Here is an 11944-nt window from a genome sequence, read left to right as displayed (position 1 = left end):
TACTTTGCGCACATTTGCCTGACTTGGCCCAGTGTGAGATGGCACTAAGCTCAGGTTCTAGCGTCGTGTTCTAGTTACTTTGTGCACATTGGCTTCACTGTGAAAGCCTTCTGCTATCTGAGCTTTTAGCTTTTCCATGCTCCACTCTTCCAGGCACTTGTAAGTTTACTATTTTCTTCTTACAGAAGCCTTTTATTGTATGAAAAAGCTAGAATTATAAGTCTAAGTTATAATTTCTGTGATAAGCAGTTACAAAAATATTCCCAGCTCAGCGTTTAGCAACTTGTCACAAGAAAAACTCATACCTGGTACTAAAGGGAAAGGAACCAGCTTTACTATTCTTTCCTCTTAAGATTAATTTGAGAAAAAAGACCTTTGTTTACATAAAAACGAACCTATGCATGCTCTGCATTGTTCAGTGCAGAGGTTCAAGCCCCGAGAGCATTCTGGGCCCCTCTAGAGGCTGTGCATTGACAGACTGTCAGCTTTGAAGATTCAGATGTTCACCCTGGCCCTGCAACAAAGGACAAGCTTCTCTATACTTAAAAGCCAATAAGCACTGCCCTGCACAGGGGAGGCACAAGCTGCTCCTGCAGATGGGGGATCTGGGACAGCAGGCTCAATGGCAGCCTTTCAACTGCAGAGGTGGCTCCAGGACTCTATTTCTGGAATTTCTTACTTTTTTTGATTTGCAAATTATGGGAAAAGAATTTGCAAACTTTCTAAAATTAAACAGCTCTCTCCATTGGAAGACAGAAAACTTACATCAAGTAATCTGGGAGTTCCATTGCTGAAGAAGGCTCCATGGAGGTCGTGCACTCTTCTTTAACTCCTGTGAAGGGGAAAAACCAAAGCGTTCATCAACCAGTATGGTTATCAAATGCCTCTAACTTTAAAATACATTAGAAACATCTGGAACACTGTTCCTCAAATTCTTTTCTTCCACCTCAATAAGCAACAGCAAGCAAGCAAAGACGACAATGGAACACAGACAAAGGAAGCCCGCCCAGCGCCAGCAGGGCGGATGCCAGGCATCTAAAGGGCCCTGGCTACTGCAGTGTCTGCACAATAAAGGAATTCCATCTTAACCCAAGGTCAATCTTCTATTCTTTCATCAACACTTGTGGCATCTGACTGGCAATTCAGAGACTGTGGTGGCAGATGCAGCCAGACAAAGGAGTAGATACAAATTTTAAATTATCTACTTTTCCTGGGAATCAACCAAGGCAAAAAAGAAACAAAAAAATCAGGGAGCAGGCTGCTTGGGTGGCACTGGTTGATTTGGTGTCACACTTTCAGTCAGGTAGTGGTATGGGTAGGAAGTTTCTTCATTGGTTCACAAGGCATTAATGAGAGTGGTGCATCCTCCTCTAACCTGTGAGTCTCACAGCACTAGACAGATGAGTTAAGGGTAAACAAGAAAAAATGCTGTAGCCACTCATGGCTATGCTGTTAAAAGTGGGAAAATTCCCAGTATTATACTGCTTAACACACAGCTTCCAGGGTCTATGTTTAGACAATTTATTAATTTTTTTCCCTTTTCTTAAGATTCAAGGCACCCTTAATAATTCTAACTCTAACTTGCTGGCAAAACATATGTTTACTACAAAGTAAATGTGAATATCTGACAATTTATCAGTCTTTAAAAAGGTAAAATACGCTAAATAAATTACATAGAGTTAGTGGTTTTATTGTCTACCTATATAGATTTGACTTGGCTGTGGCCATGAGAGAGTGTTCAAGGAAGAGCATCAAGTATAGAATCCTTGGTCTTTGCCCTAGATATCAGAACAGTTCACCAGATACTGAGGGTTTGGATTTGCCCTCCACTGTGAAGATTACACTTGGCTCTAATAAGTTTTTCTACATATCACAGAAAAAAAAACAAACAAAGATTTAAAGACTCGGGTTTACCCAGGCCTCTACCCCTGAGAACACAAGTTTCTATCAGAGGTCTCAGCACACTAGAACCCGTCTTTCTGAGTCATCCGTGAGAGTAGAAGCATAGAAAGCAGAGGTAACAGGAATCTGGCTTATTACCTCTAAACATGATATTTTACTTTATGGCTTATCCTGACCTGACATATTTAAGTCCAAAGAGTAGTGTAGGTGGGGAAATAGCTTATATCTTGACCATTCTTTAGTTATGCTGATTTACAGGATATGTGTTGCCATACAATAAATCCAATCTGGGTCAACTGTATCTTACTACAACTCCTCTTCTGCAAACTTACTAGGGGAAAATAATGAGAGCATCTTCTCTATGGCAGAAATGGTCAGTTAAACCTCATGATTTCAGGTGTTCAGTGTTAGGAGCAAGAGCTGACTAACAAATGATGTCAGTTTACTAACAAAACTACCCTTATCTCTACCTAGCTAGTAATAGCCAGGAACCTGAAGCAAATTACTTTTATTGCAAATGACCAAAGAACTTTTACAAAGAATTTGACAGTCTTTCTGTACTAATCTTAATCTAATGCTTCTTGCTTCCTTGAGGGAACAGATATTTCTATTGTCTATTGTGTATCTGTTTAAATCAATTAAAAATTGGCATGTACCTGTTATATGGATGTTGTGCAGTAGGACAGAGAAGGAAAAGAACTGCAAAAGGGAGTCTTTGGAGAACGATAAGGTCATTTTAAAATGCCAGTATAAATATGCATATAGAAGCCATGTTTAATATTTAAGACTAAAGTGATAGTTACAAGGTGAAAGAAAAAAAAGTGCTACAAAAGCACAATATTAAGGTTAGTTAATAAATCATCTGCTTAAAAATCTTTATTCTAAACAGCATTATCTACAACTCATAGCATGATCTTCCAGTTCAGTTAGCATACAAGGCAGGCTTTTTTTCCCATTTAAACAAATGTAAAATACCTTCATTGGGATTTGGACTGTCGTTACTCAGCTTGGCAATTTCTTCTCTCTGAAGTTCTTCCTCTTTTTCTTCCACGGTCTCAATGTCATGTTTCTTTATTTGGTCCTTTTCCTTGTGTTTTTTAGACTTCTTTTTGGACTTTTTGTGAGACACTGGATGCTCTTCTTCCATGGGCTTTGGACACTTTAGCAGAGCTGAGCCAGGGGGTAATGTTTCCAGACAAGTCCTTGAGGTATATTTGTCTTGCTGGTCCTCAAAAATGCTACCGTTTTGACTAAAACTGTCAACAGGTAGGTCTTGAGTCCCCCGGCCTTCTGGAGTGCTAGGGGAATTGGAGTTGGAATTTACAGTCTGGGGAGGATTGGAGACAGGCAGGTGGGTTGAAGGCAGGGGCGAGGGGGTGGGGATGGCAGCAGCTGCAGGGGGCGGTAGGAGGCCTGCACAAGATTTTTCACTGGTGGGATTCAAATGGCCATTTAGTGTTGGTGGAACTCTGTTCGTCAGGTGAGATATTCGAGCTTTTTTGTTCATTAAAGGATCAATGAAATCTGAATCCAAAGGTCGTTTCTGGGGGTTGAGGAAGAAAAGGATAAGATTTGACAGCTGGGCACCTTACTCATCATACCAGACTCTAAGCTCAGTCAAAATGAAACCACAACCAACGACACTCAAAACACACACACACACTTCTAAGAACACCAAACCAAATGTAAATCTAATTTTAGTTCCTCTGTCAAAAGCAGAATAGAGGAACAGTGCCAGATAGAGTTTTTAGATCTTGTAGGCTACCTAAACCCCAGAGACTATTCTGATTTATATACATTAGACTGGTCCAAGGCAAATCCTCTCAAACCAATAAACTAAGTCACAAACTAAAGGTTCCTCAGGTATCTGTTAGAGGGCTTTTTCCCAAGTGTGATCTTCTCCTACCCGTTAGCTAAGTAGAAGGAAGCACCCTCAAGGCTGGCTGCAGTTGGCCTAGTTTAGCAGATGAGAGGAGAAAGCAGTCTGTACCATCTAACTCTGTGAGCACTAGTAAGGCTAACGGACTAAAATGCTCCAGTTGTGAATATGTTTGTGGTCGTTTATCAGTTTAACCATCACAGAGTGGATCAGCCTTTTAGACTCAGCTAATGATAACTGCTGGAATACCATTTTCGTTTTTCACTATACATATATGTTCACAGTGTTGTAAACTAAATTTTCATAACTGGGTCATTAAAATGAGGTGGACATACTTTAAAAACCTTGATATATTATCACAATAACATTATATAAGTTATAAAGAAAAATGAATAATTGAAAAGCATAAACATACAAGCCATAGTTACATATTTTATATTAGTATTTAAAAGAATATAATAGTTAACCCATTAGTTCGTTCTGTTTTCACTTTAGTGCCCAGTGTGGAATCTGATCAGTTTAGAAGCAGCCATAGTTGAAGGCACTGAAACAGTCTTCAAAGACGGACCTGCTCCTCTTTTCCCGCTGCCTTCCTCATAGGAGGTTTTGAGCACTTTGACTCACAGCTAGTTTCTTGCTTGTGTTCTCCTCACATCTGTCTGCTTTCCCCTACTTCTTCAGAGTAGGGTACAGAGAAAGGAGGTACTGTGTTAATAGTACTGGGGTAGGCAGAGAAGTCTCTGCCAGGATCGGCCCAAAGCATCCAGGACACAAAAACTGTATGAGATGTCACACCGAGATGACTCTAAGGCAGGTGATTGGTGAAGTTTCCCTCCCTCCCCCACAATCAGAGTAAGTGCACTGAGCTGTATGGCAGGCTGTGCTTTCATAGCTTCCTGGCATACCTGAGGAGATGAGGCAGCATCTTTGCTGGAACACATGGGAGACTCTGACCGGCTAGAACCAGCATTCTGAGATGGATTTAGTTTTCTGTAAAGGAAACACATTTTCTAGGTAATAAAGCAGACTCTGAAATACACATAACACAAAGGTATCCTTGCTTCTTGTTTCCACCTCAACAGTAAAACAACACTGACCAGAATATTACTAATTTGCACCATTTTTAAAGACAAAATGGAAACTTACCTAGAGAGCACCGAATCCAATGTCTGTCTGTCTGTCTCACTGTAACCTGGCCAGTCTCGCTGGAGCTCCTTAAATACATAGTCCTTTAAAGTATAGGAGAGGTCCTTAGGATTCAGATTGGCCACCTGGAACAGGGTATGAACAAAGCATGAGCATTTTTGTTGGCTATATAAAATAGGCTACATAAAGCTTTTTTATGACTCTCCTGCAATATACCCAAAGGGTCCTCCATTCTACCTGAGAGACACCATGTCTTTATTCTTACCCTACTCATTGTAGCACAGAAATGCAGACAGCTCTGTTGTTCATCTTCTGTTAAAGAATAGATAGCAAAATGTGGGGCGGACATGCACATGTGTGCATACTAGGAGTTTACTCAGTTGTTATGAAAAATGAAATTTGCAGGAAAATAGATGGAACTGGAAAATATCAAGTGAAGGACTCTAGTTTCTGAAGATAAAAATCCTTAGGTTCTTTCCTATATGTTTACTTTAATATTTGATTTTTGTATGCATCTAATTTTTTAAGCTAATATATGGCTTCTCTCCTTCTACCTTCATATGGGTTCTGAGGACCAACTCAAATCACCAGGCTTGCAGAGCAAGGCATTTCACCTACTCAGCCATGTCCAGTGCTGCTGAGTCACAGGGAAACATCCCTGATCATTTCTATTTAAACAGAAAAAAATAGGACCCCAATGGTAAGTTACAATCTCTCAGCCAGCAGCAGAAAGTGTCTGTACAATTACTAATAACTTTGATCATCTTGTCTTTTATTTCTTTTTTGATAAGCAAGTTTATTTCTTATATCTTCCAGCTTTCCTGAAGGTCCTTGAAATCCCCTCAATCCCCTCAAACCAATAAAACTAAATTACAAACTAAAGTTTCCTTATATATCTGTTAGAGGGCTTTCCCCCAAGTGTAATATTTTCCAACCTCTTAAGTACAATTCCTACAATGTCCAGGTCAATAACCTACTTACTACACACATCTATGGGATTAAGCTAAACCACAGTTATTTTACTGACAGTTTCATAGTTTGTGTACTAGATTGTAGGTGAGTTTTAGTTTACTTCCTGTGTCCGCCTTCCTCAACCCATTCAGTAAGTCTCCCACCTACACACTGATGAAAATATGTAAGGCTAGGAAAAAGTTATGTCCGCCCATAAGTCTGGGAATTGTCTTTTCAGTAATGTGACTTTTTAGTGTGTCTTTTAAAAAGTGCTATCAGATTTAACAGTGTGTGTCACATATGAATACTAATTTAGTATTAATGTTGCCATAAGCCAGTCTTTCAACTTTGTAAATAAATGACTATAAGATGCAACTGGACTTCTTTTTGAAGTGGACTATACAGAACAATAGTTTTCTTTTGCTATTTTATCTGACAATATACAGATTAACTCCACATCCCCACCACAGTTTCCTCCTGCGGTCATCTGGGGACAGTCTCCTGGCCACTTCTCTCCCTCAGGGCCTTTCTTTCTTAAGCATCCTATGCTTGTGCTTTTATATGGGGATGTGCTCAATAACTGCCTTCTGCCCTGTTTTCTTTGTTCTTCTCCTTCATAAGATGAGTTCGCTCAACTGATAGATTTACAATGCCCAGTTTACAGGCTAACCCCTAAATGGCTCCAGCCCTAAATGTTTTCTGAATACCTACTGACATCTATTAGATATGTCTAAGCAACAATTCCAAATAGAACCTTTGTAGAACCAGCCATCCACGGCCCTTACACCCATCCCTTTTCTGCAATTCTCTAATCAGTAGCTAACATCTACTGAACTGCTCTATGCAGAGCCAACTCATAAACACAGCCTCCACTCTTTCCCTCTTCATTTCTGTCAGCAAGGCTTTTCTCAAAATGTGTCTCTACCCTATGACATCAACTCCAGCACACCAAGCCGCCAGCATGTCACACTTGCATTTCTGCAGCAGACTCATTTGAGTAGTCTTTCTCTTCTGTTCCCAAGCCATTCTTGCCATAAAAATGAGTGGTCTTATTGAGAGTATAGATCAGATTATAGCATATTCTTGCTGAAACACCAATATCACTTCCCATCTAACTCAAAATAAAATGTCTCTCTTTATCTCTGGTCTGCAATGTCATCTGGGATTTAGTCTCTATCTCTTCTACCAGGCTGGCTCCCAGAAATGATAACTCTCCTTGTCTTCTGCTTTTTATTTCAATGGATTGAATAAAGATTGTCCCAAGTGACTGAGGGAATAGCTAATCTCAACCTGCAGACAATGATTCTACTCCTTCATAATCTTTAGTATTGTGTTTGGATGTAAGACAATAATGAATGAAATAGACTTAAAACTGTTATTTCTTTAGTATCAGATAAAGTATAAAATTTTAAAAAATGATGGAATTTTAGAATTCTGGAAATGTCATTATTTTTTAGAAAAAAATAATAGAGGGAATACATTTATGATGGATCTGAATGTTACTTTACACTTACCACCTGAAGTAAATACGAAAAATATAGGAAATTACTATCTGATATTTCTTTAATGAAAACCAACACCTATTTCGTAGTGCACCTTGTGATTATAAGATAACTAATTGATCATATCTAATCCTGAAATTCTCATATCCCTTAAAGAAAACAACTGACTGGTCTTGGCACATATAATGGCCCAAAACTATGAAGTAATAAGGGCTTCAAAGAATATAGAAGTCATGATGCATTCTAAATGATTTACTAGGCCAGGGCATTATGCCTTATGCTAACTAATGATTAACAGAGGATGTCACACAAGTTTGCTTCTATTCACCAGCTAAACTTAGGTGATAAGTGAGGTGATGTGAGACTAAAGAAAACTTCCCCAGTGAAAATTTTTTGGACAAATGTTCACATTTCAACCAGCTTTTAATGAAACTGTTAGATGGCATAGCGGCACATACCAATTCCATCAGCACTCAGGAGGCTAAGGCAAGAGTATCACCAAAGAAAACCCCATCTAAAAAACAAAACAACCCAAGATGTCCTAACTTAATAATATTCAAGAATTTTATTTCTACATGAAAATTCCCTGTCTCAAAAATGTGACAATATTAACAACAAGAATAGGCAGAGGGTTCGCTGTTTTTAAGAAAGGACCCTACAGAGGCTATAACTCACTCTGTAGCTAAGGATAATCCTGATCTTGTGATGATTCTCGGGCCTCCATCTTCTGAGTGCTGTTATAGGCATGTCCTGTTTATGAGGTACTAGGGATCAAACCCAGGATTTCAAGCACAGTAGGGAAGTACTGTATCAGCTAACCTACGTCCACAGCCCATCAACAAGTGCTCTTAAGTGAACCTCACCAGAAGGGACTCAGATATTCTCTCTGTTGTCCTTACCTGTTGCAGAATTGCTCCCAAGGAGTTCTTGTCTTTTTGATTGACGCCATCTTTCTGCAATCGGGCGAGCAGCTCAGGTTTCTTGTAGGCTTTTAGCGCCAGTAAGTGAATGACCCTGTCCCTGTATGGCCTCTGAGAGACACTGCTGCTACTGTGCATCTTTCGAATTGTATTTGCAGGGTTCATGGGCGTTGACCTTTTCCTTTCAGGCACTGCATCTGAGGTGGCTTGAGGTGCTTTACGAATTTGCACTCTTTTCCCTAAAGTCCAGTGGAAAAGACATGGTTACAAATCTATGTGCTGTATATAATGAGTACTGAAGCTTCCACAACCCACCTTATGTAACTTTTTATTTCTAGAAAAAAGGCTCATAAAAGAAAAAAGGCTCATTTTTGTTTCAATTTTTACTCTAAAGAAACATACAGAAAGCATTCTAATGAAGTTGCCTACAATATTGAATAGGAACTTTTAATTGGATTATTTCTTAAAATAAATATTATAGATGTGCTTTTGCCATTTAGCTACACATGGACAATAATTAGTGATATAAACAACAGAATAGAAAATTTTCCATTGTTGATTCTTTGAGGACAGGTAGAATTAATTTCAATGCTGTGTACTTAAATCTGCATGTACATCACTTCTAAAAGAGCAGATGTCAATGGAAACAGGGATTCAATATTACCTCACAATAACTCAAAGAAATGCATGTTAGACTTCATACAGAGACACACTTGCCTAACCCAGGGCATTACTGTAATAAATCCATAGACACAGATGTCACAGGGAGTAGAACCAACATATACTAGGTACACTCCAGATGGTCCTTCTTAGTTGGCAATAACACATTGTAGAAGTAAAATCAAACCAACTAAACACACATACTCTCAGAAGATAAGTAGATCTGTCTTTATACTACACAGACAGGTCAGATAGGCAGAAAATGGTTCAAGAAGACACATACCCCTCCTTCGGGGGCAGTGTTTCTTGGGTCAGCAACGCTTTCTGCCTGTACAGAATACTAACAGATGGTAGATGTCAACTTCTAGAAAACATGTGCCGGAAGTGACCTAGTAAACTCTCTATAAAAATCTATCCAGATAGAGCACCCTACTCACCTCCAGTAACTGTTCTTTAGTAAAGGACAGAAAGCAGGATAAGATTTCTATATAATTTCCAAAGTAGAATCTGTTCACTTTTTTACTACACCTTATGTCCAACTCCATTCCCTCTGGTTAAGCAGAGGGGGAACTGGAAACAACACATCAAATGGGGTGACTACAGTAAGAATAAGACTAAAAAAGTAGGAACAACAGTTAAGTAAAAGCAAGTCTCATGAGCTCCAGGAACTCTGCTCATCAGTGTTTCTGTACAGGCTGGCCCAGACACAACTTCGGCATCAGCCTACCTCATTCCTAGGAATCTATCAGCCGGTATACGTCAACAATTGGGACATAAGTGATGGAAAATATCAGATGAAATTATTGTACAGTGAAGAAACATAACACTAAGGGATATTGCCTAATGATAAGAAAACTAGTTAAATTTACTTACGTAAAGTTTTAAAGATAGTCTTATAGCTGTTTTCTACATATTTTATAATTTAGAGTATGCTAGATCAACATCAGATGGAATAGGACTAATATTTATCATGCACTGATTATAGTGTGGTGGTGGGAAGGCTCTGTATACTAAAAGGCTCTGTATACTAAGGGCTTTATGCCAGTAATTTTTTCAAGGCGAGTCTTATATCCATTTCACAGTAGAGAAATCTGGGGTTTTCAGTGGGAGGTACTCAAAATAGTAAACTGCTTACTTAGTACAGTGGGAAGGTCTATGATTACACCCAAATCTTACTTGTACCTCTTGGTGGGAAAGGTTTTATGAATAAATGCCTAGCTTTCCTGTTGTTTCATGTTAGGCTGTAAGCTCTGAGGGCAGGGCCATGGCTGCTTTCCACCATCAGCATGAGTCAGTACTAACGACTGTGAATGGCAGCAAGCAGAGGGCAGGCGTCAGCACAGTCTGTACTTTCCCACACTGCCAGACTGCCAGGCCAAGCAAGTGAGGACACATGTGCATCTCTAAATGCAAACACTATGGTCTACATTTCTCAGCTGTGACAGTATTAACATCACATTCTTTGTTCAACAGAAATTTCTCGAGAAAAAATAAGGTCAGTGTCATGATAATTTAGGAAATAGTCTAAATGCCACACTTCCCTCCCATCTGCCAATTCCTGCAGGAAAGGACCTGCTTAACTTTTTTTTTCCCCAACAAAGCTATCATTGAGACAGAACTCAAGCCAGCTCAGCAGGAGCAGATCCAGCATTCTGTTTCTATTTGATCTACTTCAGATCCTTGATCTCAAAACGGGCCCCAGAGGTTGCCGTGTTTTCTTGCATCCCTTGAGAAGCAGGCACAGGAAAATAAAGGAAGCTCATTTTGCCCTGAAGAGCAAAGGGAGTATGTTATTTGATTAAAAACTTGGATTCTGATGAGGGAGAGGGCTGAGTCTTAACTGAGGCCTAGTGGTGGGACTTCTGGTACCTGCTCCCAATACACCAACTTCGTTATTCCTTCAGACGGTTGGTTGTTGGGTAATTGTCCCTTTTAAATGGTTGAATGAACTATTTGAAATCCAATAACCCAATAACTGTGGCACTGAATTACATTTAAACATAATTTGCTTTCTGTCCCTCAAAACCTTCTGTGCTTGTTCAATCAGGAAGGAGACCCCAAGAATAATGAAAGAGATGCTGCAGATGAAGAACACTTGGTGCCATAAACATTAATAGAATTGAGACGATAAAGACAAAGTGAAGTGGGAAGATGGTAAGTTCAAAGGAGTCAGGGCATTTGCATTTTTATTTTTAATATTTACCTCAGAAAGGCCCTTTTTAATAAAGCCTGTGGGAAAAGTTAATTCTCTTCCCAGACCTAACTGCTAATCAATTCCCTGGGCTCCTTTATATACAGCAGCAGTAGTTGGTACCAACAGGGTTGGCTAACTGGGGTTTTATCTGATGCACTGTTACATGCATGAGTTCATCTCTAGTTCCTCCATTTAATACTAGATGGTAAAGTTACTTACCCTTCTGCAGTGGCTGTGAGTCAACAACGTGAAAGGAAATGTTAAGGCCATCAGAAAGACAGGAGCAAGGATGGCTTCAACTCTGCCTAAATACCTAATCTGCGCAGTAGCTTCCACTTGCACCATTTGGCACCTGTGGTACTTTCTTAAAGGTTTATTATACACACACACACACACACACACACACACACACACACACACACACACAGAGTGTATGTGTGCATATATGTATACATATGTGTATGTATATGTTATCTATATCATATATAATATACTAATATGTATATGTATGTATATTAATATATACTATATGTATCAGGCACAACAATGCCAGAACAGATACTAGATGTTCTCTAGTTCAGATACTCTTTATCAAGTATCTGAGAAAATTAGGGTAGTCAGTAACCAGTTCCATCATTCAAATATATACTAACTCATCAAAAATAAGGACAGTGGGGAAATTGGGAAAAGAATCACCAATATCATATCTGCTGGGTTATTTTGTACATCTACATAAGTATCAATATATACAAAGATTTGTAATTCAACAAAATTCCATAAGTTAAGTATG

The 11944-nt window shown here is 39.2% G+C and overlaps 1 protein-coding gene across 1 annotated transcript in view; it reads right to left on the bottom strand.

Moving 5' to 3' along the window:
- Ell2 (elongation factor for RNA polymerase II 2) overlaps window positions 1-11944 on the bottom strand; it is a 63205-nt gene that overhangs the window by 5237 nt on the left and 46024 nt on the right. The window contains exons 5-9 of the mRNA XM_028785987.1: window positions 8280-8539; window positions 4928-5052; window positions 4687-4771; window positions 2878-3445; window positions 766-832 (exon numbers count right to left, since the gene is read on the bottom strand). Coding sequence (XP_028641820.1) covers window positions 766-832; window positions 2878-3445; window positions 4687-4771; window positions 4928-5052; window positions 8280-8539 — 1105 coding nt within the window. The remainder of the gene's footprint in view (window positions 1-765; window positions 833-2877; window positions 3446-4686; window positions 4772-4927; window positions 5053-8279; window positions 8540-11944) is intronic.

This window comes from Grammomys surdaster, unplaced genomic scaffold, assembly GCF_004785775.1.
Source record: "Grammomys surdaster isolate TR1022 unplaced genomic scaffold, NIH_TR_1.0 125372, whole genome shotgun sequence".
NCBI lineage: Eukaryota > Metazoa > Chordata > Mammalia > Rodentia > Muridae > Grammomys > Grammomys surdaster.
Note: the sequence above shows the minus strand (reverse complement) of the source record. Positions and strands in the feature narration are given on the sequence as shown.